Below are 27184 nucleotides of genomic sequence, written 5' to 3' on the forward strand. Positions count from 1 at the left end.
GAGCGGGGGTCAGAGGCTGAGGGCCGGCCTGAGAGCAGAGCCTGTGGCAGGGCATTGGGGTCCCCGGGGGCCACAGCGAGGGCTCTGCCTCCGGCCCAGCCAGCGCCCCGGGGACACGGGAGGCGTCTCAGGGCGCGGTGAGGAGACTCCGAGGGCAGCGGTGCCCCAGGAACCTTCGTATTGTTAGTATTACTACCACTCCAGCGGATGTTTTAATATTTTATGCTTCTTAATTAGTACCCCCAAATAGTCTTTACTAAAAGACCCCACATATAACAATGCACAAGTCATTTCAGAACAGCACTTAAGAGAAATCCAGATTAAGTGTCCAAGGCTCTGAAGACTAACCACGGACACAGACTATAGTGGTGAAGGCCTGGGGGTGGGGGGCATATGTCATACTTTCAACAATAAAGATACATTTTATAAAGGACATTCCAGACCCCTGGCCGCCGCACACTCCATCAGCACCATGCCCCCGCACCCCCCTGTGTGCCAGCCCGGGTCAGCGGGAGGCACCCGCTCCACGGCTTCCATCAGAACCCGCCCTTTAGGGCAGAAAATGCATCCCACGGACTGCCAGCTCCTCTGGCTGCTAACACTGGCTTGATCTCTCTTCCCAAGGTCCCGTAAATGCCTCTGGGACTCTCACGGTGCAGATTCGGGGAGATGTAGAAAGGCGAGAAGCATTCCCTCTCAATGGAGGATCCAGACCTCCAGCCCCCCGAAATGTCTGGGCTCAGAACAGATCCTGCAGAGGGGTCTCCTGCCCCAGCCCCACTGGACACTGACCACCTGCGAGTGCAGCCAACTGGCCAGAACACAGGGGCAGGCCCTGGGACCCCTCCCAGACATGGGCGCCCTCGGCAGGGGGGGAGCCATGTGAGTAGTTTGCGGTTTCAGCTGAAAGGACAAATAGAATAACATCTATTGAGAATGCAAACAGCGGCCCTGGCTGGTTAGCGCAGTTGGTGGAGTGATATGCCAAGGCTGCAGGTTCAATCCCTCCCTGGTCAGGGCATCTATAAGAACCACCAGTGAATGCCTCGGTAAGTGGGACAACAAATCAATGCTTCTTTCTTTCTTGTTCTTAACGCTCCAAAATGATTTAAAAATATTTTTTAAAAAAAAATTCAAAGCAAAACGCTGCCCTGTGAAGCTAATTTCTCTTGGGCGAGTAGAGTAGGTTTTTCTCAGTGAATTTCTCACCTGTGTCCCGCTGACTTTGGCTTTGATTTGATTTTACGACAATGAGTAATGGGACATGCCAATGGGCTCTCCTATAGCTACACCTGCACTGGTTGTGCCATTTGTGGGCTTCGTTTAGTCACCAGTAAAATCTCTACTGTTTGAAACAAAAGAAGGAAATGATAAGGAAAAGCTGGTCTGGTCTGAAGCAGGGGAGGTTCGACGTAGGCCCAGCTCTGCAAAGGACCCAAAGTCACTCACAACAAGCGTCCTCTTCCTTCTCTGGTTTCTCTCAAGTGGCTCACACGTTCATGTGGGCCACGGAGCATGGGGACCTTCAAGCCAAGGCTCCTCTCGGCCCACCACCCAGGCTCTGCATACATGATATGTGTGTGTGTGTGTGTGTGTGTGTGTGTGTGTGTGTGTGTTTGGGTGGGTGCTTCATGTGACAAGGCGCTCAGCTCTCTCCTCACTCGCAGTCTCCCAGGTCACGCTGGAATCCTGCCCAGGAGGTGCCTTAGTTTCCAGAAAACCAGGGAAAAGGAGTTCCCTTTCTTTGTTGGCAGTCTGTTTCATTACTGTGTCAGAAAACGGCGTTGGGTCTCCAGAATGTAAACCACCACAGTTACCCGCTTCAGATAAACGGAAATGCAACTCTATGTAGATATTCATCGTGAATATTTCACGGGACACTGGCACTAAATTAGCGACTTGAGATGAAAGCCAAGAAGGTCAACTGCTCAGAGCTGCACTGAAATCCACTCTGAATTCCCCCCTTAACTCCCAGTCGGAATCCCAGCTCCCGTCCCCCGTTCAGAGGCTCGTCCTGTCAGGCACGCTGCCCTCACCGGCGCGGACCAAACCTGCCGGCATAAGATGTGTGCATCCCAGGGCCCAGCCCTGCACAGCCCCATTAAGTTGTAAATGGCTTTTATTTGCTGAACAAATGTTAACGCCATTCTACGCTAATGGGTAATGCAACGGAAAGCACCTCCGTACCATACACCGGAGCCTTTACGGTGAAATACTGTGTGACGCAGAGACCATCTGTGATAAACAGATGCCAGCCTGAGGGCTTCCCGCCTCACGCCCATCTTCACAGAGCTCAGTGCTAATGTCTCCCTCGGCTAAGTGAGTTTTTCAGTAGCACACAGATTTATTAAGTCCTAGGATTAAAATGCTCTGAGTAAAAATAAAAAATAATTACCCTTTAGAAGATAATGTAATATTTAAATGACTCGAAAACAGTCACCTCAGAAAAAAAACATTAGAGAGGCGAGAGAAAAAGAAGTTTGGAAATAAATTGGGAGCCCTGGCTGGAGGGCTCGGCTGGTTGGAACATTGTCCCGTACACCAGAAAGGTTCCAGTTCCATTCTCGGTTGGGGTGTACAAGCGGCAACGGATAGATGTTTCTCATATCGATGTTTCTCTCTCCCCTTCCTCTTTCTCTAAAAATCAATAAAAAATATCCTTGCTAAGGGTTAAAAAATAAATGATGTTGGTAATATTGGCCACAGAACCTCTATGAGTTAAAGTGTACAAACACATGATCCGGCACTTCTGAATGGTAAACATGTAAAAATGCACAGGTGGTATTTTTGAACATTTATGAACTGGGGACTTGGGTGTGTGTGTGTTGCTTCTGAATTTAATAAAACACCGTAGCTGTTGGAAAGAGGAGGGGGGGGGACTGGTGCCAGGCGGTGCTTGTTACAATCACAGCTCTCCCATCGCTAACTCTTTGACCTTGGGCAGGTTATGCCTAACTTCTCCCCTCAGTGTCTTCACCTTTGAAATGGGGATGCTAACACTGCCCCCCTGTGGGCACTGTGAGGCTTCACTGCGTTCGCACATGCAAGGAAGTGAGTGTCTCCATCGTCAGAAATGTTAGCTCTCCAGCATTTGGCAGTGGTTACAGGATGTCACACCTACTGCTAATGAGAAGAGATCTGAATGGAAACTGTGGCCTGACTCACACACTGCGGCCTTCCTGTGACTTCTCACTGTTCAGAGACCTCACCGGCTCCGTCTTCTCAGGATCGGACTCCCCCAGCCTCTCCACCGAACCAGCCTTCCAGTATGTCACCAGTGGCCTTCCTGTCCTTTGTCCCCTCCAGCGGGTGGTTCGCCATCCTTGTCTCTCTGGTCCCCTCGGAAAGTCTGAGCGCAGGGGAGCTGACACGCTCTCCATGGGTTCTATGGTTTTACAGTCACAGTTTCCCCGGTGTCTCCCACCATCCCTCTCACCTCCACTGGCCCCCCGATCTCTCCAGGCAAATGCACCCATTTCTGTGGTTTTATCACCAATATGCTCATTAATCCAAATGTTGATCTACAGCTGAGTTCTCTGTTCTGAGCTCCAGACCCAGGTATGTTCATTTACATTCTCCTTGTTACTGGAATGTCTCAAAAGGTATTTTAACCTCAACATGACTAAAAATAATTTATGATTCCCCCTCTCCCTCGAAGCCAGCATCTCCCACCCTGCCCCCATGCCTGTGAGTGCCCCACAGAGCGTCTCCGCTCTGGACACGGCAGCAGCTCCACTCCTGTTCTTCCTCCCTCTTGCCCTCAGTCCATTCCCCGTAGCAGCCAGGGGCGCATTTACGTTGCCACATGATGACGCTGCCCCCGGCTGAGTCCTTCACTGGCTCCCGGCCTATGAGAACTTGAACATGGCGGAGAAGGGACTCTAAATCCGGACGCCGGGACCACAGTGTGGGAGCAGTACCGATACAGAGCGCATTTGGCTTCTCCTAACTGCCTTTATCCACTCTGGCCTGCCCCGGCTTCCTGCGTCTCTGACCAGCCACGCTCTGGCATTTCCTCTGCTTGGAACCCTCGGCATCGCATTCCTTAGGCTGACTTCCTGTTCACCCTCCAACTTCCGTTCAAGGTTGCTTCCTCGGGGAAGCTGTTCTGGACCCAAAACGAGGCCATGTGCCCTATGATAAGGAGGCTGCCATAAAGCCGTGTTTGTCACAATTAACATTCTACTTTATTTGTAAAATAAAAACTTGCTGTATTTCTGTAGAGTTGAAGAGGGCATGTCTGGTTGGCCCACCATTGTTCCCCCAGTACCTCCGTTGTGGACAGGGCATACTAACCCGTTAATGAATATCGCAGTTTTCATCATTTTAAGGCATTTTTTGATGGCCCTGGTCTTACTGCAGAACAGAAGGGAGCCTTCACTGAACAGTGATGGCCGTGAGTAACCACTTCGGTGACCTGGGATCAGGGGAGAGAGACTCACAGGGACAACCGGGCTCCGCCAAGACCAGCCACGGAAGCCAGTGTTGAAAGGGCAGGGCACCGCTCCCATGGTTTACGGCCAACAGAACGTCTGTGAGCTGCCAGATGATACCCACCCTCCCTTTTGGAGGGTTCTTTCACTCACTCACTGGGTAACTTATCCACAACAAAATCGTAATTCTAAATTCCAGACTCTGGGGCCACCGTGTAGGAGCAATGCTGATGCACATCAAATACAGACACACACACAACAGGCTGCAGCCGAGAGCGCGGTGCTGGTTCGCAGGAGAGGACGTGCTTCGGGGCAGAGGGAAGGCGGTCCGGAGAGTGAATGGCGTGCGGAGGCAGGGGGCAGCCAGGAAAACAGCCCAGGAGAATCGGGAACACTGATAGGGTCTTTGAGGAGCTGCCTAAATACCAATACCTTAACTACCAACGCCTTGGGCTGCCAGGCCAGGAGAGAGGCAAAGGCTCCGGGCAGCACTGTTTCCCCGGCTCCGCACTCCTCTCACCCGCCCACTCCCATGGGCTCCAGGAGGGAGGCACAGAAAGCTCCGCTGAGCTAAGGAAGGCATGGCCTCCGCTGCCCTTAACCTGGCATACGCAAACCAATCCACGATCCGGTCGGTCCAGGCCTTCCCTTTTACTCACACCCGATTCAAGGTGGGCGGTGGCAGCGGTGGATGGAACAGGGTCAGAGTCGTGGGAGGTAGCAGTGGGGTAAGGAGAATGAGGCTCTCACCAGCTCTCTGAAGGAAAAACACAAATGCTTTACCCCCTGGGAGGCTTCCTCGGGGAAGCTGTTCTTGAGCACCTTTGAGCTTGCCCTTTGGTTGCAGCCTTCAATTTATTCTGGGTACACTGTACATTACTTAACTACATCCTTTCGGTCTGTGCATTACTCAAGCTCTCACTCGAACTTCAAGCTCTGTGTGGAGTATGGAGAAGAAGGGTCACATGACAGTTCTTCCATCTCCTCAGAGAAGAAGGAAAGGATAGAGAGGCAGTGTTTCAAACAGCAGCACCCAAGAGGCCCGCTGTGCTCTGGCATTGTTATTCGCAGATGGAAACACCATAACCCACCAAAGGAAGGTGGCCTAAACAATGGATATTTGGACTCAAAAAGGAAAGTACATTGAAAGGGAAAATTGGAAAAGTACATCAGCATTTTACACTATCTGTTCTTTAATCTGAAACAAAACTCTCCAGGACCGAGAAAACAGATAAAAAAATATAAGCTGTATTTTTTAATATATCCTTAAATGCCAGAAAAGAAGCCACCCGCTTTGAAAATGTTTTCTATATAAATCTCTACCAGAAAAACGAAAGTCAGTATTAATTCAACAAATCGAACTTTAATTCATTATTTTGGTCAACTTGAGTTCCAAGATTTACGTATGACACAATGCTTTCTGGGAAGAAAAAATATCCTGTCCCGGAAAACGATCCGATGGCTAATGTAAAGTTCAACCAAATAATTATATTACCGTAATTCACTAGAAATTCAAGAAAAAGTGTGTAGGGTGCCCAAAACTTAGAAACATATAAAAATGAAGTTTTTTTCCTCCCTTTATAAGGAAGACCATACCATCTGGTCTAAGTTATCTTGGTGTTCTGCCGAATGCAGTGTCAGCTTTCTGTAAATTATTAGGTTACACCCCTAAAAATAGGAGTGAAGAGAAAAAAGGGATGAAAATGACACCGTGACTATAAGTTTGGACACGCAGGCGATCAGTAACATGGGACAACAGCCCAGCCCAAGTGCCTCTGGGTATGAAAGGGTTCACGGAGGACATCCGCTCAATATGCCGATGGCGAAAAGGGCAGGTTTATGAGAGTAACACGCAAAGTAATAACACGCAAAATGATACAGAAGTAAATTTCCAGACTCCAAGACACCACTTCGTCAGAGTGCTTCTGATTCCAGTTGCGTTTAGGGGAAAAAATACCAAGGCAACCCCACCCGATTGGAAAGTACAGATTATTAAAGATGCTTCTAAACGTCTCCTACAACCGGGGTCCAAATGGGAGCACAACCATGTATTTCACCTCAACTCTGTTCCCCTGTCTCCCAGCTAATCCTGTGAACACAGGGCCATCCCAGCCAGGCCCCGGCCCCCCGCTGTGGAGGGCTCCCGGATCTCTAAGGAAGTGCGGCTTCACAAGGAGGCACCTAGGCAGCTTGCGTGATTCCTCCCAGAAAAGGTAATGCCCAACACGACGACCGGCGCCCTCTGAGGTGCAGCCCCATGACTGCCTACCATCTGGAATCCCGTCCCGCCCTCTGGTAAGATTGGTAAAGGATCATCCTTACCCGGATTATCTCCTCCACACAGCTGTTGGTTTCCCCCGGTCTGCTCTCCTGAAAGCAGAGGAAAAAACACAAGAATTAAAGCCGGATAGACGAGATTTATGGTTACAAAGAAAAGATGGCACGTTAGCTCCTAAATTCAACGGAGTTTGGACTCGAGGAAATGCCTACACTGGGACCTACCCCTAAACCCCATTCCTTCCTCTCCCAGCCTCTGATAACCGCTAATTTACTTCCTGCCACTATGACTTTATAAATTCTGGACATTTCATATAAATGCAATCACAAAATACGTGGACTGTGTGTCTGGCCATTGTCACTTAGGATCATGCTTTCAAGGTTCATCCACGTTGTCCCCCGTATCAGCACTTCCCTCCTTTTTGTGGCTGAATCATACTCCACTGTATGGATGTACCGCTTTGTGTATCCGTTCATCAGCTGGCGGGCATTTTGTTGTTTCCACTTTGGCTACTGTGATAGCACGTCTGTGAGCTGTTGTGTGCAGGTTTTTGTTTGGGATGTAACTGGAAGTGGAATTGGTGGCCATATGGCAGTTCTCTGCTGAGCGTTTTGAGGAACTGTCAAACTGCCTTCCCCAGTGTCTGTCCCATTTCACATTCCCACCAGCAGGCTCTGACTTCTCCACATCCTCACTGACACTGTTATTCTCTAGGCTTGTTTTGGTGGCAGCTACCCCAGGGCAATGAAGTGGTGTCACATTGGTCAGTGACGCTGAGCATCTCCAGGTACATGTTGGCATTTGCATCTTCTTTGGAAAAATGTCCTTTTCCATTTTTTAAATTGGTTGTTTATCTTTTTATAGTTTTGTTCTAAGAATTCTTATTATATTCTGAATATTAGACCTTTTGTCAGCTGTATGATTTGTATATATTTTCTTCCATTCTATGACTATACTCCCTTGATAGTGTTCATGGATGTACATTTTTAACTTTGATGAAGTCCAACTTACCTGTTTTTTTTTTTCTTTATTGTTTTATTTTTGGTATCATATCTAAGAAACTGTGGCTAAATCCAAGGTTATGCAGATTTACCCATTTTACCTGAAGAGTTTTACAGTTTTAGTTTTTATATTTAAGTCATTAATCCAATAGTTTGAGAACTTTTAGATAAAGAAACATTATCCTTGTATAGATTATTCCATTCTAGACTCCTTATTAAAAGATCAATAACAAAATGTGTAAGGCACAGCCACAGCAGCTAATGGTGCATGAACACAACATACATGTCCATCCTTATAAATAAAGAAAAACTGTGTTAGATATCATGACAGAATTAGCAATACTATTTCATTGCCCTCTCCTACACTCACCCTTTCTTCTGTTCTTTTAAAGGTTACAGTTTGGTGACATACATCTAATGAGTCCCCACTCCACCCCCCAGACTTACTCCGGACTTCTCTGGAGATGTCACTATGCTGACACTCTGATCAAACTGGCTCAGAGAGCTCTTTTGGGAACCTGACCCAAACCTGCTTCCTTTCCAGGGCGGCCTGAGGAACCGTCACACATGCTGCCTGTAAATTCTGACTCAGGCACGGGCTTGACGGCCCTTTGAAATGATCTTTAGAATTTAGTGGTGGGAATGACGGTCTCAATTTAAAAAAAAAAAAAAGTTTCCTTAAACCAACAACCATTTCTCTTACTCTACTTCCAAGTCTAAATCCTTTCCTACCATGTAACATTCGGGTAGAGCAAATACTCCATTCTCAGTGTATATTTTCCACCCTAAAACAATGAATCAAGGAAAACTTGATTTCATGGTCTCCTGGTGGACTCACCCAGATGCACAGTACACTGAAAGGAATCATTAAATTAAACTTTGGGTTTGACCCTTAAAGCTAAGCTTCTCCTGAAAGTAGATTTATATACATGACAGGGTGCTCTTATAAGTTGCTCTCCCTGTAATTCTACTCTGAAAAGGGAATGCCCGGAGGGAAATGCAGTGTAGATGCCCCAGAGTTAGAGTATGTACAATTACTGCGGTGGGTCATCTCAGGGAACTCCAACCGTGAGCTCTGATGGTCTAGAATGACATCAGGTCTTCTGTACCAGGAGGGCCCCTTGCAAAGTTGAGGAGGTGAGACCAGACCCAAGGACTTCTAAGAACAGTCTCAGGCAATCCTGGCCTTAAGGTACAATGTGGAAGTCCTCAGCAGGGGAAATCTCTGGCCTTTTCTGAAACAGTTCTGACTCCTGGTGTTACAACAAGTAGAACCTGAGTAGGGTAGTACATTGGGTTTGAATCTCTAGGAACCTGTCTAGAATGGAGTGGATGCATGAGATATGGTATTAAAGAAAGTCTGAATGAAAAGGAAGCCTAGAATTCATTTTAGACCACTCAATGACTCTAGCAGATGGAGAACCGTGGCCCAGAGGAATGGAGGACTTTGTTCAAAATCATTCAGGTGGCAAGGAGTAATCAAGGCAGAATCCACATACATCTCCTCAACCCCAGTTCAAGTTTAGAACTGCCTCAACTGGAGGTCACTGTCATGTTTGAAAGGAAAGAACGTGGATTGTGCTGGGGTCAATTTCCCCCTTCCTTTCAACGCTGCAAATTCTCCAACACTTGGTCACTCTGTCTCTCCCTCACTAGCTTCTGACATCGCATGCGGAGACCAGAGCAGGAAGTGATGGGAGAGGAAGTGGAGAGAAAGGGTTAAAACTACTATCCCTTCTCTGGCATTAAAGAAGGAGAGACAGGACTTGTGTGCTCTGAGACTGGAGGGCAGAATTCCCCCTCCTCTCCCAAACACACAGAAGGGGGAGGGGGGGAGGGCTGTGCTGACAGTGTGTAGGGGTGAGGGGAGACCAGAGGGCCCTTCACCTACTTGAGACCTTTCTCAAATCTGGTTTCAGTTGCAGTTGTGTGCTTGGATTATAATTACATTTAAAACTTTCAGTGTTTATAAACAAGATTGAAGCATGCCTGTAATTTACATCTCCAAATTGGAGTTTATTTTCTCACAGCAAAGTTACTGCTTCCCTTGGAAAGGTACCCACTGAGAAGCAGGGCTGCACAATGCAAATGTTAATCACTCCGGGTTTTCTGAGGGTTTGTAGCTGCTGCTTCACGCTGAGCCGCTGAGCTGTTCTTATTTACTCCGACTTTGATGAACCCACTCCATTCTGCTATCATTACATTTTGGAATCTGTCATAACAGTCTCACCTCATTGAATCTCCAAGTAAACTTCAATTAAAAGCGAGCAACCCCAGCTGATTCTCCTCCACAGCCTGGCTTGTCACGTTCCTTTTCCACGGAACTGCTTTCCCCAAATCCTACCACTTAAGGATGCACACCACACGCCCTGCCAGGGAAATGCGAGGAGCTGAGTACAGCAGGCCTCTAATAATGTTGTTTCACCCGTCAATTTGTTCCAGTATCGACGAGACGCCATAGAAACTTAGCTCTTGTTTACATCAATTAGTCTATGGTAAAATTTCACTATACATCAGCTCCTCTTAAAGTCACCAAACCTATTGACCACTGAGTGAGGACTTACTGCAGAGCTCAAGAAGCAGCCAGAGCTGCTGTCAGTGAGAGCAGAGCCCCTCATTACCATGCCAGGCACAGCGCCCTGGAAGAAGCAAGCGAGGCTTAAGGAGAAAACACTTGATCAAATCAGTGGGAAATGGCATTTCACTGCAGAGGCGATGAAGCCTGTTTTAAAAAATAGCTTAACTCTTCATCGGACACATTTAATGCAGAACTTCCATTCTAAAATAAACTACTTTACAGTCACAGCGCCTTTGTCTGCAAGCTCTCAAAAGGCCCTCAAGCGTTTAGAAATTATCACATGCACCCTCTTAAATACTTCTCCAGAAGTATTTTAAAATAAATCTTACTATTCTCGATTTACAGGACACCTCAGATACGTAGAAATTAAGTGTGCCATCAATGCCACCAAAACAGTGGGCCAAGGTCTGAACTCAAATTTGGGATCATCGTAATTCTGTATGAAGGCCGTCCAGTCACTGACTGTGCCCCCAGCCTCACCTGAAGCCGGGGTTACCTATGGACCAGAAGGCAGTCGCCAGTTCTCTTCCACATTCAGCCTGTTTTACACCCAACCTGACACCTCCCCTTCCGAGGGCTACACTGTTCCTATCACCCAGCTTCATCCCTCATCAGTCTCCTCCTTATCTCCTGAATCTGACCACCATTCACATCCATCTCTTCCTCCGTGATCCTACTGTTACCATATCGCTAGACATTTATACAATGAGAGAAAAAATAAGCAAACAAAATCATAAAAGATGTATAAAGGCATATAATAAAAATGACAGCAGACAATATTAACTAAAAGACAGGTCATGGAAAGAAAGAATTAGAGAGCACAATACAGAGGGAGTAAAAATAGGGCATTAATAGGAATGCTAGGGAAAAGGAAGGGAAATAGAAATATTATGGATAGTAAATATATATTAATCTACCCCTATTTTTCCGAATAGACAAAGGACACTCCTTCAAAAGTTACATAGGAAGCTAATTCAAAAAATAAAATTAAATGAGGCTAAATTAATAGATAAAATGAACTTGGAATGCTAAGAGGAAACCCCGACTTCTCAAGCATGCCTGTGATAGTTACTGAATGGTACTTACTGAAGTGGTCATACACACAGCTATAAAACAGCTTCAAAAAATCCCAATAAGTATTTGTGTTATAGCCCAGTTTCCTTAACCACAAGTTATCAAAATAATAAGTGATGAATTAAACATTGTGCAGGCATAAAATCTCCTAGAACTCTTGGAATAAAATGGATATCACACACTTATAAATAATTCTTTGCATTTACAGAAAAATAAAATTAAAATGCTGCAAAAGAAAATTATGGGATGCCCCCAAAGATATTATTTGAGGCAAATTCATATACTAAAAGTTTTAATTATTTTTAAAAGGAAATTTGTGTACTAAGTAATATATTAAATTTTTAAATAAAAAGGAACATACAAAAGGAATAAATAGGGAAAACCAAAGAAATATTTATAAAACAAATATCAGTAGAATTTATAAAACCAAAATACACTATCTTAAAAACCAAATTACAATACACTACCCAAAATAATAGAAAGGGACTTAAAAATCTGTTAAATAAAAAGAAAGCCCAAATAAACATAATTTGATATAGGGAATAATAAAATATGTGGAAAAGATAATTATAAGATAATATTAATATTAAAGTAGAATAAGTACTCGTAAGTAAAAGTTTTTATGAAGTTGGCAACTTTTTGAAAAACATCTGACATAAGAAATAAAGAAAAATAAGATTAGACCTACAAACTTGAGAATGTCATCTTCTATAATTAGGTGATTAGCCAGACAGTTTTAGAGTGAAATATTTCAAAGGAAGAACTAATTCCCAAATTCTTTCTCTTCCAGAGTAGAAAGTACTAGAAACTATACGATTTATAAATTAGTATAAAAATCTAACATAAAGAAGTTAAATAAAAAATCCTAAACAGAATATTATAAATATAATTTAATATAAATCTCTCCTGTAATATCAAGAAAAATAAATAAGGAATAACCTACACAAGAAATGTTGTAAACCTTTAAGAGAAATCTACAAAATTCTACTAAAGAATACAATAAATAATAAGTAAATAAATAAGTAATCAATCCATCTCTAAAAGGGACTGAGTTAGACTTCTCAAATACTTCCCAACTCTAACATATAATAATATTTCAAGAGAAACAAACCACAAACTGCATTAACGTAAAATAAGATGCGATGAAAACCATCTAACAGAAAATCAACCATTTAAAAGTGTGCACACAACTCAGTGGCATTTATGCACTCAGTGCTGGGAATCACCAGCACTTCTGTCTTGTCCTAAAATGTTTCTGTCAGTCCAAACAAAACCTCCGGCCCCCTAAGTAGTTTCTCCACATGCCCCTTGACTATTTTTAAATATGATCTTTTTTTTGTATTGACAAACACGATACTGAACTAAAAGAACAAAATCAGAAAAATGTTGATGAGTACATTTACTTATATTGGATTTTATGGTTGATACAATTCTCATTTATGAGTTTATGACCAGCTCCTGGCAAAATACTTGTTACCACATAGTAGGCACTCCATGGTGTGAGTTGAATGGATAAATAAATCATTGGTCAATATACTAACAGAAAAAGAAAAAAAGACTATTTACAAAATAATATGGCTGGTCATCTACATTACAAGGAGAGGTCTGCTCTACCCACAAATGAAATAAATCATCACTAGAGTTATCCTAAAGACAAATTCTCAGAACATCAGCATTTATTTACTTCAATAAGTTAAGCTTATTCTGATGAGTACAGAAACCATTAGCACGTTGGTATCTGTAAATCAGAGAACAAGTATTAGCCGTCTAGCAGCAGGCAATATTGCTAAAGAGTTAATAATCTTTCTATCAGATCCTTAGCCATAGGACAAGGTCTTTCAATTATGTGATTATTTTCATAATGAAAATCAGTGATCTCAATCAGAGGCTGTGGTTAAAAGTGCACTGGTTTCCAGAAAGGTAAGTGGTCTGTCAGTGCGATGACCTTGTCAAAAGCCACTGATGACAATAAAGAGATCCGAACCGAGACAGCGGCCTTACGTCCTGATCACTAATTGATATCCAGTGCTTCCCCCTTGATCAAGAGGCCGAGCACTGTGTACCGGGGCATCTTCCACTCTGTCCTGACATCGCTGGGAAGAAACCACAGACCAGATGCTTCCCACCTGCTGTCTGACTCTGACAGGGCACTTCACGCCTCTGTGTCCTGTCAGCTAAGACAAGCGGTCACTGCAGGAGGGAGACCATGCAGGCTCAGGCAGGAGTGACGAATCCTCACGTGACAGGCAGACTCTGGTGAGACTTCTAAAACAGACCATTCCTTTTTGACATTTTCCTGAACCCCATCCTCTGCCCAGTCTATGCAACCTAATAAACAATATGTGTTAGGCAGCAGAAGGCTTGCTATAATATAGTCCTTTTTTTTCTTAAAAGATAGAGGAAAGTGTTCAGAAAAAAACACATTTAATTATCATATAGAAGTGGCAGCACAGTTTTCTTTTATAGTCATGAAATTCTGAACATAAAACTTATACGACGGAGAGTCCAGCCCAGTGAGGCTGGAGAAATTAGCCAATTACAGGCACTAAGGACTGCGCTAACTTGTGTCCTAAGGGAAGGCAGGTAATCAATCCTCTTCAGCAGGAACTGAAACCACTATTATACCTGCCAAAAGTGGTGCTATGCATTTGACAATACTCTATTTGGCACATGCTATTCATTTGACTTCAGCATTTTTCCAAAAGAAATGAAGGACAGATTCACAAATAACCCTTAAAATGTGATGTGATTACGAGTCTTTTTTTCTCCATCATCATAGCACCTTTCCAAAGAGCTCTGGGTCTGTCTGACCGCCAGAGAGCGTCATCTGGGTGTGCCTGACAGGGACTGGCTGTCCGTATGCTCTCCGAGGAGACGGCTGTACGTGAACGCCGGTGAGGAGAGACCACTGCGGTGAGCTGGGAGCAGGGAGGAGGCTTACCTGAGAGGTGGGAGCGGGGAACATGGGAAACAGGAGAGAGAAACTGGTACACATTTTTACTGGCTGATGAAAAATTTTAAATATTATGTTTTATATTTTTAAATAAATCTATCTACAATGCCACACTTACATGCTTTTGTCTTTTTCACTTTTAAAAAACTTTGTGTATATTTAGAGCATTTTCATTCTTGACTCACTATGACTCTTGGAAAATATTTGCAGGCTTTTGGAGAAGAGCTGTCACCATGGCAATGGCTACTCCTCGAAAATGCTCAGTTCCTTCAAAGTGTCCCCCAGTGTAAGGCCCAGGGAGCTCAGCGGCGTGTGGAACTTGAGGTACCTGGGGCTGAACCTGGATATCTGTCCACACACGCACCCTTTCCTCTCTCCAGGCAGGCCTCAGAGGCCCCTGGGAGAACTGCTCTAAAACCCCACCTGGCAAAGCCATCCTTTACTGAGGGCCTTGGCGGCCATCCAGGCAGAGGAGACGGGCCTGCTCCAGGGCCTACCAGGAAGAGGGCAGACTGTCTTCCACCCCAACCCAAAGCCTCTGGCCCCAGGGGAATACACTCCCTCTTATCCTCATACGCTCACTGCTGTCATAAATCCCTTGGGTTGCAATCGGAGGGAGAAAAACAAAGGTTTTATGAAAGTTTTGGTATGAAATAAACGCAACATTTGAACCATGCTGAGGTTATTATGGCGAGATCTCATGAAAGCAGGCATTCGCTTTTCAATGAGATCTAACACCGGGCGGGGGATGCTCCAGCCACAGGGACCAGCTGGAAAGAAACCCATTTGTTTGGGCCACTTTCTGGTTTCACAGCCTTTGGCTTCCTCGGCTTTTTTCGGTAGATATTACAGAACGGAACTGATCATAAGGCAAACCTCTGCACCAGGAATCTCTCTTCTGAATGGAGACAACCTTAACTATGTTTATATATAAAAAAGAAAAGGTTGGAAATCTAATTAAAACACACCCAAGATTATGTTGGAATAATTTAATGAAAAAGATCATTTTGTGATAAATACCAACAAGAGCAGTAAAGTTAAGTCAGAAAATATGAATAAAAATTAGCCAAGGGTATTTTCTATCTAACACCATGGCTTAAAGGCCTAGAGAAAAAGCAAGAAAAGAATCACTCAGTCATCCATCAACCCTCCTCTCCCACATGAAGCCAAAGAACTAAGAGACAATATGTGGTTATGGACTCAATTTCCAGCACGGGGGAGGGAGGTGAGTTGTAGAGGCTCCTTCCTATAGGTTAAAGAATAAAGACACTCAGAACCTTAGCAATCCTGATGGAATAAAATATATTTTTATTGATTTCAGAGAGGAAGGAAGAGGGAGAGAGTGATAGAAACATCCATGATGAGAGAGAATCATGGATCAGCTGTCTCCTGCAAGTCCCCCACTGGGAATTGAGCCCACAACCCAGGCATGTGCCTTTGACCGGAATCAAACTCGGGACCCTTCAGTTCACAGGCTGACCCTCTATCCACTGAGCCAAACCAGCCAGGGCTATATGAGTTATTTATGGGGGGGGGGGGGGGCGGGGAGGAGGAACTCACCCTAAAAGAATATTCTAAAAGTACCAATCTACAGGTATGGAACAAGACCTATTACAGTATCCAGTAAATTAAATAGACTAATTGAGTAGAGATTTGAGAAATTTTAATTAATAATTAAGCAATCAAAGTATCCAATATGAAAATCTATTACAACCTGTTTACATTATTTAACGTCAAGCTCTTCAGTTCTGTGTGCTTATAATTAGCAAGCTGTAAAATATGCCATCCATGGAAACAGAATGAGGACTGTTTATAATAATAATTGATATTCATTTTCAGAGAGAGGTAGGTTGCATGGCTACAGGTTGCAGCAAACCAAGGGTTAAACTCATCACCAAGGAAAATACTGCAGGGAGGCAGCATTTATTATACATTTAACCTCCCAGTGCAGAGCCCTGTCCTGGAAAACACTACATCACAGCCGACGCTTCCTGCTGAGACAGGTGATTTCCCAAGGTGAGGGCGCGGGCAAGCCAGGCGCCATGAAATTCCAGCCTTTCCCCGGATTTAATGAATCCCACCACGCTGACAGTGATTTAACTCCAGCTGGCAACTCTTATGCTGTCTCCCCAATTCCTCACATCCTACCTGCATAAATGTTTCACGGAAATACTGTGTGTGTGTGAAGGCCAGGGAATTACACATGATTTTCATTCCGCTTTCGGCTGGAGCGTGCCCCCTGCGGCCCTCCACCTCCCAGCAGGCGAGGCTGCGCGTGGGCCTGCCAGTGCGAACCGGGCTCGGAGGTGGGGATGCCAACCCACAGCACAAAGACCTCCCACTCCAGTCCCTTTGTGATTCTGGCTTTAGGAAAATCAAATGTTCATTCGGGAGAGATGAAGCTCCTGCACCTTTTCGCGGGAGCAGGAACGTCTATAAAGACCCGCTCCGGGAACCTCGATGCTTTCTAGGCGCAGGATTGCGGCAGTAAATGTGTTTCTTCACCTCTGGCTGTACCTCCGAGCTGCCAGGCAGAAACTGTGACTCTGCCAGCAAATAACCTGCCAACACTTCCCAATAATTAGAGCAAAGGGTCCTTTTTTAATGTCACAGAGCAGAAACGCCAATATTAAATTTCCCCCTATTTGTTCTGTGTGCAGGGCTAAGCCTGAGCGGATCTCAGACTGGTTTCCAGCTTGAAGCCATGGAGACACTGAATGTAGGTCACAGGCTGGGCCCAGCCACGCCCGGGGCCAGAGCCAGATCAATGTGAGCCAGGAACCAGCCATCACAGCGTGGCCACTGCGTGCCAACTCCGAGGCGAGCAGGCGTCCTACAGGCCCTCATTTAAAAAGAGAAAATCAAATCATCTTAACAGAGTGTTGGTGGCTGCTTTTTCATCCCAGGCCTTTTCAAGGAAAGACCGAACCCGCTCTGATCAATAAACCCTCTCCTGCTTCCTGCGTCTCCTCAATCTGCCAAGCCAGAAAATGCCTTTCTGTAGGCACTAACCCACTGTGCCCCCGAAGGGAAGAAAGCCTCTGAGGGGACTGTCTATTTATAAGCACGAGTCTTTTTATTTCATCTAAAAAACACACCTAAAAAAAACAAGGACGTGAGGCCTACAAAGAAAACGCTCCTCAGAAAACCTCTTGAAAACATAGCTGAGCAAAATGAACAAAAAGATCAGAGAAAGCAACCATGTTGGGGGAACTCAGATTCTGCTTGTGAAAGAACCCCAGGATCCAGAGGGTCACTTACTAGTCACTTCACCCGTTCATTCCTTCCCTCACAGCTGGTCCCTGGGCACGGACACGGGGCCGATAGGGGGACGGGACACAGACAGACAGGCCCCAGCTCTTATGGAGCTCATTACAACGTGGTGGAGCCGGACAACAAAGAAGCAGGCTGGTTCCAGAGAGTGATGAGTAAAGACCGAAAAGCAAGCACGGGGATGTGAAGGGGCTGGTACAGCCATCAGGACTCCTTCAGCACTAGCATCACCTCGCTTTACCCACAATGCAAGGCGCAACGGGAGCTCACTGTCCCCGGGCGGAAAGGGGCCTAAGATGAGAGTGATTAAAAACAGCTGGTGCAAAACCCCAAAATACAACATACAACTGAAAAGCTGCAGCAATATGTGGTCCCAATTTCCATCGCATCCTCACGACTCTGGGAAAAACCTATTTACAGTTCCATGGCAGCCATACTGAAAAGGTAGGGAAAGAACCACAGGTTTTTTCATAAGAAATTTTGCAAATAACATGGCAGTATTGCAAAATGCAAATGTAAATGCTGCTGAGCCATCTGTCCAGTATTGCGGCAACATTGGGAAAAGGCTCTGAAAGAAATGATGTTTGAAATCATTAAAAAAATAACATGTCAAGTTTAAAATACTCAAGAATCTTAAAGCCAGCGTCAACACATTCATCAACCATATGGCCCTCCAGCAGGTTTAAAAAAAAATTTGCCCTGCTTGCATTTTTCTACTTCATCCCAATGGTTTTTAAAACATGTTTCTTTTTCTCATTTGAGTACCTTTTTTTTTTTTTTCTGTTGATTTCCTTGGTATTTACAGCTCCTTGAATTATAGCTAGATTCATAATATTCATTTCGCCCTTTCTGAAGCAGGAGATAACACAGCGGGGAAAATTCCAGCCAAGTGTTCCAGAAGAAGGGGCACGTGGGTGACTATATATAACTTCCTGACACATCCTGCTTGAGGGCTGGTGACCTCCCATTCTCAGTAATAGCAGCTAGCTTCATTGACCATCATCCTTTCTAGGCACCATGCTAAGTGCTTTGCATTCATTGTATCATTCGATCTTCACAGCTTTACAAAGTCAATAACGTGATTATCCACATTTTGCAAAAGAGGAACTTCCTCAAGGTCACAGTCCGGGCCCAACTCTGTGTGCCACGTCTGTGCTCTCGGCTTGTGTCACCTGCAACACATCCGTGTTCAGATGTCTGTGGGCCCAAAGCTGAGCTGGCTATTTAAGATGAAGAAGGAGCAATATGTGTTAAGGGTGGAGACCTCCCTCGTCGCATCAAGAAGGGACTCAGATAAGTGCCTTAAATTAAGTTCTGCACGGAGGTTCTCTGGTGGCCACACAGTGCAACATACAGATCATGCATCTTAGAGACGTACAACTGAAACCCATCTAAGCTTAGCAACCAACCTCACCCTCCCCCCAAATTTTAAGTAAAGTGAGAGGAAATCTTAGAAAAGAAAAAGAAAAGAACAGAGGAACAGTCTAGAGCACATGTGTCAAACACAAGGCCCGCGGGCCAAATCCAGCCCGCCAGGCCTTGCAATGTGGCCCGCACCGCGCTGTCATCACTGCACTCCGCTGTCAGTTTATGACATTGTCAGTTTATGACTGTTCAGTAAACCATTCGGCCCGCGATTTAGGCTGGATTTTAGATTTTGGCCCCTTCTCTGATTGAGTTTGACACCCCTAGTCTAGAGGAAGATTCTTCCAGAGGCAGAAGACAGAATGGCAGTCACAGAGTTGGGAAAACCAGGGACGAAGGGAAGCAGTTGTGTGGATTAATACTGCAGTGTGGTTTCTGAGAAAGGAGTTAAAGAAAAAGATCACCTAGCTTTCACAATGACACTTACAAAGCCGTCATTTACACGGTCGTAGCAGATGGATGCCGAGACGCCCCACCCAGGAAGTGACTTATGTCAATCAGAGAAGCAGAGTTTATGCTCCAGGACACTTCCCAGCCCCCGTGCCAGGGCAGGCCAAGTGCACTGACCACACCAGCTGACAGGCTTTATAGAGACGTGTGTCCATCAAATCAGCAAAGTGTTTGTGATAAATATTTCAACCTGTGAGATGGAACAGCAACACGAAGCCATAGGTTGTGGTAGAGTTCATAACTCATCTCGTAAGTCAATTTCAATGTTTGATAAAATATAAAAGTTTTATAAAGTCCTAGAGAATTACAAATCTGTGATGAAAATCTTTGGAGTTTCAAATGAATTAAAAAACTAGTTTCAAAGAACGCAATAGCTTCACATATGTTTCTGGGCATTTTATAATAGTAACAAACATTGTAATGAAGGTTAAGAAATAGACTTGGATATAAATGGCTAATTTATTTTTGAGGCAGGTAATTTACTAAAAGTTAATTCAATGAGGAAAAGATAATCTTTTCAAAACTGGTGTCAGAACAACTAGATATCCATATGCAAAGAAATGAATCTTGCCTCAGACCAAAAAAATTGTCTCAAAATGGATCTGAGATTTATATTTAAGTGCTAAAATATAAAATTTCTAGAAGAGAACACAAGTAAAATTCTTATTGACCTGGGGTTAGGCAAATTTTTTCTTAAGACACAAAGGGCACAGATTTTAAGATGAAAAATAAATTTGACTTTCTTAAAATTAAAAATTTTCCATCTTCAAAAGACATTGAAAAGGCTTAAGAAATAAAGAGTGCAAGGTTTGTTTTTAGGATGGTAGAAATGTTCAAAAAGTGGCTGCTGTGATGGTGGTATAACTATGAATATATAAAAAATTATTGAATTGTACATTTTTAATGAGTGAATTGTATGGTGTATGTTTATCTCAATAAAGTTGTTATCCAAAAGAAGAAGAGAAGGAGGAACAGGAAGCACAGGAAGAGGAGGAGGTAATCCAGTCTCTAGGAGAAAATATTTGTAAAACATGTATTTTAAGAAAGACTTGCAACCAGAATAAATAACTCTTAAAAAAATAAAAAATGTGTGTGCGTGTGTCTGTGTGTATTGATTTCAGAGAAGAAAGGAAAGGGAGAGAGAGATAAAAACATCAATGATGAGAAGGAATCATTGACCATCTGCTTCCTGCATGGCCCCTACTGCGGATCGATCCATAACCCAGGTATGTGCCCTTGACTGGAATCGAACTTGGGACCTTTCAGTTCACAGGCTGATGCTCTAGCCACTGAGCCTAGCTGGCTAGGGTCAGAATAAAGAACTCCTACAACTCAGTAAGAAGGGGACAAACAACTCAATATAACACGTGCAAAAACACAGTGATGGGGTTATGTGAAAGGGACTCAAGAGATTATTGAAAGAGCTCCTAATGGCAAAGCTCAAACAACACAATTAAGATGTATTGGATTATAACTCAAAGTATAAAATAAATATCCATGACTCCATGCTGATATAAACAAAAGATTGAACAAATAAATAGAGAATAGATAAATCCCCTGTGGACAAGAATTAAAGGAATTTATGTAGCTAATCTTCCCTCAAGGAAATAAAGCACCCACTCCCCCTTAAATGCTGGCTGCACATAGTGACTTCTTTCCAAAAATGATAGCACGAAGAGAAGAAGGTCTAACTTTACAGGGAAGAAACCTGGCAAACATACTCCAACTAAATGACCAAGGTCAGCACCAACAGTGATAGGTCACATTGACAGCTTATATCATTGATGTGATGTGATGCAACTAGCACTTGACCTCTGTGGTCTTCCTCCCACAAACCCAGAGCTCAGTCTAATCATGAGAAAAAAAATCAGTCACACCCAAATTGAAGGGTTTTCAAAGTGCTGGGCCAGTATTCCACAACATTGTCGAGGTCATTAAAAAAAGTCTGAGAAACTGTCACACTGTAGAGAAGATTAGGGAGATATGACAACTCAACATGTGGCATCCTAGATGGGATCCTAGAATAGAAAAAGGGCAGTGGGTAACAACTAAGTAAATCTGAATAAAATATTGACATTAGTTCATAATAATGTATCCCTATTGGTTCATTAGTTGTAGTGAATGTACTATTCTATATAATAAAGAGGTAATATGGAAATTGACCATCACTCCAACACACAAAATGGTCGCCCCCAGGTGGTCAAAGATGGCCGCCCCCATGTGGACACAATATGGCCACAACAAGATGGCCAGCAGGGGAGGGCAGTTGGGGGAACCAGGCCTGCAGGAGAGGGCAGTTAGGGGCAATCAGGCCAGCAGGGGAGTAGTTAGACATCAATCAGGATCTCAGGGGAATGGTTAGGGGGTGATCAGGCTAGCCGGAAAAAGTGGTTAGAGGCAATCAGGCAGGCAGGCAGGTGAGCGTTTGGGAGCCAGCAGTCCTGGACTGGAGAGGGTGCAGGCTGGGCTTAGGGACTGCTCCCCCATGCATGAATTTTGTGCACTGGGCCTCTAGTCTATATATATAAAAAGTCTAAGTAACCGGCTGACTGTCTGGCCAGCGGACCAGCCAACCAGTAGGTATGATGCACTGACCACCAGGGGGCAGACACTCAATGCAGGAGCTGCTGAGCAACAGCAACTTCGCAGAGTGCTCTCTCACACTCTAGAACTCCTTGAAGGACGTTGAACTGCTGGTTTTGGAATGATCCCTGCAGGCCAGGCCGAAGGACCCCACCTGCTGGAGGGACCCCACAAACTCCACAAATGCCCTTGGAGCCCCAGTGCTGCCCCAGGTGCGACTGGCTGGGGAGGGACTTCCGGAGGTTGGCTCTAGGGTGTGTCCAGCCCATCTCGCTTAGTCCCACCCCAGCAGCCACCTTCTAATTAATTTTCTTTCAATGTGCACAAATCCATGCACCAGGCCTTTAGTACAAATATAATAGCAATGGAGAAACTGAGTGTATTATAGAAGGGTATAGGGAAAAAGAAACTGTCAGTACTATCTGAAACTCTTTTTGCAAATATGAAACCATACTGCAAGAGAAAATTTATTTTCTTAAAAAAAAAAAAAAAAAAAAAAGGGCAAAGATTTTAAAAAATAATTTGCCAAAGAAGGAATAGAGGTAGCAAAGAACACATGAAAAAAAATGATCAACATCGCTCTGGCCATATGCTATGGCTAGAGCATTGGCCTCGAGCACCCAATTAATGTGTCTCTCTTCTCTCTTCTCTGTCTCTGTCTGTCTCTCTCTTTCTCTTTCTCTCTCCCTCTTCCACTCCCCATCCCTTCTACTGTCTCTAGAAAATCAATGGAAAAAAATAGCCTCCAATGAGATTAACAACAACAGAAGATGATCAATATCAATGGCTAAAGGGAGAGCAGATTAAAGGCACAATAAGGTAACACTTCATATTCATTAGACTAAAATTTAGTAGATTGACAAGTTTACTTCTATTTGCATCTGAGATGGAGTAAACCCACTTTATCCTGTTTCTCACACTGAATGTAACTAAAAACACCTACACAGAATGCATAGATGAAAAAATTAAACAGCAGTCTGATTGGCAAAGGTCAGAATCTAACGTACCAGATAAATCATTTTCTTCTTCTTCTGGTATCTCTTGGTCTGTTCTCTACTACGTTTGAAACCCACAAGCAGGCACTGTGTGCCAAGAGGAGCGAGTACCAGGAAGAAGCTTGCAAACATGGCTGCAAAGGAGGGATTCTCCTGACCCTCAGGGAGTGTCTTTTCATTTCTCCATTTTCTCACTTCTCAGCCCCTCAGAATATCCCTGGGTGGTGATAGCATCGCTGGCAATGGCAGCAATGGGAGCCAGCAAGGGGCCAGGTCTATGATGGAGAACTTCCCTCTCTGATTAGAGGAATGCCCAATCGGCATGAGCTATGTGATGTAACAATGAGACACACGTACACAAAATCCCTTCTAAACTCTGCTATCACTGTGAAAAGGACACGTGGTTAAAGGAGGATTACTTCTTAGAACAGATATGAACTCTAAGAGTGTGGGGAAAACCCTGGTTGTAGGAAATGTGTGACAGGGTGACAGAAAGTCCCTGATTTCTGGCCGAATGTCTAAAGAGGACCGCAAGGAACCAGAAGATTCTAGGGGCATCACAGAGGGAAATGATTGGAAAATGAACTGTATATAGTGTGTGTGTGTGTGTGTGTGTGTGTGTGTGTGTGTGTGTTCAATAAGTTCCAGGGCTTACCACTGAGCTAAACGTGCTTGGATATAATGCTAAACAGCAAACTATAGATCTGAACTCTAGGATAGGCTCGTCCCAGACAGGACACTGAACGGCATACAACCAGAACTATTCTGAATGGCATGCAAATGAGCTGAAAATAAAACTGACATTGCAACTAAAATCCACAGAAGGCACATCAGAACTGAAAGCCTGAATCCCACTAGGCTGAGTGCCTGCTAAAACAAAAGTATCAACACTCTCCATAAGATTTAAACAAGAACCAGTCTTCTTGGGTGATATTCAAAATGTCCAAGATGCAATCCAAAGTTACTGAGCACAGAGAACCAGGAAAAATCTCAACTCACATGGGAAAAGACAAGAGATGCCAATAATGAGGTTACATAGATGTTAAAATGATCAAAATTTGTTAAATTGTCTATTTAAAATTGGTGACTTTTATTATATATACTAGAGGCCCAGTGCACAAAATTCATGCGCTGGGCAGGGGTTCCCTCAGCCAGGCCTATGCCATCTTGCAGTCCGAGACCCTTCAGGGGATGTCTGCCTACTCACTGCTCCTTCCCTCTCAGCTCACTGCTCCTTAGTGCTGTGCGGAGGCAGGAGAGGCTGAGTGGAGCTCCCCCTGTGGGCGCACTGACCACCAGGTGCAGCTCTTGCATTGAGCATCTGCCCCCTGCTGGTCAGTGTGCACCATAGTGCCTGGTCATTCTGCTGTAAGGGTCACTTAAGACTTTTATTACATATAGATATGATGCCTCAAAAATGAACGTAAGAATATGTTTTAAAAGGATTAATACAGTTGAAATGTATTATTATCAGCTTGGTTATATACTTTGCGAAAAATTGATTCTTATGGACTATTCTGAAACTAAACCACTATTCAAAGCATTGTTTCTTTAAGAAGTTATGTTTTAAGTTTCAAACAATCAGTTTAAAAAATATCTTTTGGCAACTAGTCCCTTCTTAACTTAATGATGACCAAACATTATAGAAAGCATGGTACCTTAGAGATCCCACCTTTGACCCAGAAACATGAAACTTCTGATTATTTGGGGAACAAATTATATATAAGCATGTCTTATAAAAAATATGTCGGGTGACACTGGTTAATAAAGTTACAGAAGTTTCAGGTATACAATTCCATAATACATCACCTGTATAAGGAGTCTGTACTGTGCTTATGGCCCCAAATCAGTTTCCTTCCACCACCACTTAGTCCCCCTTTGCCTTCTTCTCTCTCCCCTACCTCCCCCAGCCCCCCCCCCCCCCCCGGTAATTACCATACTGTTTTCGATGTCTATGAGTTTATGTTTCTTTTTTTCTCCTCATCACTTCACCTGTTTCACCCAGCCCCTCAACCCCGTTCCCTCTGAAACTGTCATTCTGTTCTCTGTGAGTCTGTTTCTATATTGTTTGTTACTTTAATTTGTTCATTAGGTTCCACATAGAAGTGAAATCATATGGTACCTGCCTCTCTCTGACTGGCTTACTCCACTGAGCATCATACTCGCCAGGCCCATCCATGCCATCACAAAGGGTAAGAGTTCCTCCGTTTTTATGGCCGAGTAACATCCTACTATGTAAATGTACCATGTAAGCATGTCTATTAACATCTCTCAGAAGTCTCACATGGTGACTCAACTGGTGTGCTGGCGTGGGCCATGTAGGAGAGAACTATTAACCCCCTCTGTTCCTCTGGCATTGAAATCCTGTTAGAAATTAGTAAGTTCTTCTTTATTATAGAGTATCTCTCATTAAAACCTTCAGTCTTGCCCCCAGCCGGTTTGGCTCAGTGGATAGGGAGGGCATCAGCCTTGGACTGAAGAATCCCAGGTTCCATACTGCAACTTGGTTGCAGGCTCCTCCTGACCTGGGACCTGGTTGGGGCTTGTGCAGGAGGCAACCAATTGATGTGTTTCTCTCACATGGATGTTTCTCTGTCTGCTCCTCTCTCTTTCACTCTCTCTAAAAATCAATGGAAAATTATCCTCCAGTGAAGATTAAAAAAAAAAAAAATCTTCAGTCTTTTCCTAGCAAGAACTACAAAGACAAATAACATTCCAGTTTTTATTTCTACTGATTACTAAATTATTTGAAGAGAGACATACATATAGGTTTCAAGAAGACTGTCCAAATGAATATTTATTTTCTCAAAGGGAAAAATCTGGAGAGCTGATCATCTTTCACTCTAAATAAATGACTAATCATAATTGGTGTCCTTGTTTGGGAGCTCATTAGCAAACTGTTCCTGTAATTGAGCCACTCATTTACAGGCACAATGGCATGAATCAGAACAGAATACTGAACCCCACTTATTTGCACTGATTGTCACAGTTTGTTTATAACAATGAATAACTTTTAATCCTAAAATAATTAGGATGATTATCAAATTATTCTGTATTATTTAGCTTTAAAAAAAAACATTTAGAAAACGTTTTATGTAATGATTGCATGCATAGATCCTGAACTACAGAGCTTTTTATTTCATTGTTTGCTTTAGTTCCAAGAATTTAGTTTTTCCAAGTCACTCTGTCAATAGCTCCTTAGAAAAATAAACTAAAGGGAATATATGCTGTGGATTTTATGTGTGTTAGGCATTAATATATAGAAATATAACCCAAAGCACATGTGCACATAAATCCCAGCTTGGGTCAGGCTGACTTTCTCTTCATGATGGTGAAAGATCCCATGTACCCTATGAACCCTATTTAATTCAACCTTCCCAGATGTCCCCAAATCATTAATAACTTTCTTTTATGTTCTCCCAAAGTACCTTGCCTATGTCTCTATTGTCACATTTCTCCCAGCCTATCTTTATTTGGGTAGGTCTACCTTCTCAACTTGACCTTGTACCCATGGGGATCTCATTAATAGCTTTTCTCCTGATATAAACTAAAGGAAAATATCCCTAGTGTACTACTTTGAATTATTGTTCAGAAAATATTCCCTTCCCTTCCCCTCCCACTGTGAGTGAAACATTCTCTCCCCTCTCTGCAAACCCCTTCCCCCAATCTTGGTTGGTCAAATGGCTTGCTTAGGCCAATGGTACATAGTAGACATGATACAAGTCAAGGCTTAAAAGGCACTTGCTCAGCAGGGATTGCCCTTCCAAACTCCTGCTATCTCCATGAAAAGAACATGTGGTTGAAAGAGGATTAACTCTTTGAGCAGATCAGAACCCAACCTTCAACATGGAGCTGGCAGGTCTGGATACAGAGCAAGAATAAATGGCTGTTCTCAGCCGCTGAGTTTGGGGTGGGATGTTCCTCAGTAATGATGCACACACTAATGTGGGGTTTTATCCACTAGGAACATGTCCGCGGTTAAAATACATTTTGGAATAATCCCCCAAATGAGGTGGCTCTGCTTTCCTATGCCCTCAGTACAGTGCTAATCGAGTCCACATTGCTTTCCACTCGTGGCATTGCCTTACACTTGTTTGCATTCAGACTAATGCTTCTCTTTCCTGCCCACTTAGCTGTTGAA

The 27184-nt window shown here is 43.9% G+C and overlaps 1 protein-coding gene across 5 annotated transcripts in view; it reads right to left on the bottom strand.

The window, feature by feature from the left end:
- The window catches only part of AFF3 (ALF transcription elongation factor 3), a 464310-nt gene that overhangs the window by 212173 nt on the left and 224953 nt on the right, over positions 1-27184 (bottom strand). For all 5 annotated transcript variants that reach the window (XM_084900321.1, XM_084900320.1, XM_084900323.1 and 2 more), the window contains one exon: positions 6756-6803. In XM_084900321.1, the coding sequence (XP_084756447.1) occupies positions 6756-6803 (48 nt within the window). The remainder of the gene's footprint in view (positions 1-6755; positions 6804-27184) is intronic.

This window comes from Pipistrellus hanaki, assembly GCF_964339955.1.
Source record: "Pipistrellus hanaki genome assembly, chromosome: 12".
In the NCBI taxonomy this organism is placed as follows: Eukaryota; Metazoa; Chordata; class Mammalia; order Chiroptera; family Vespertilionidae; genus Pipistrellus; species Pipistrellus hanaki.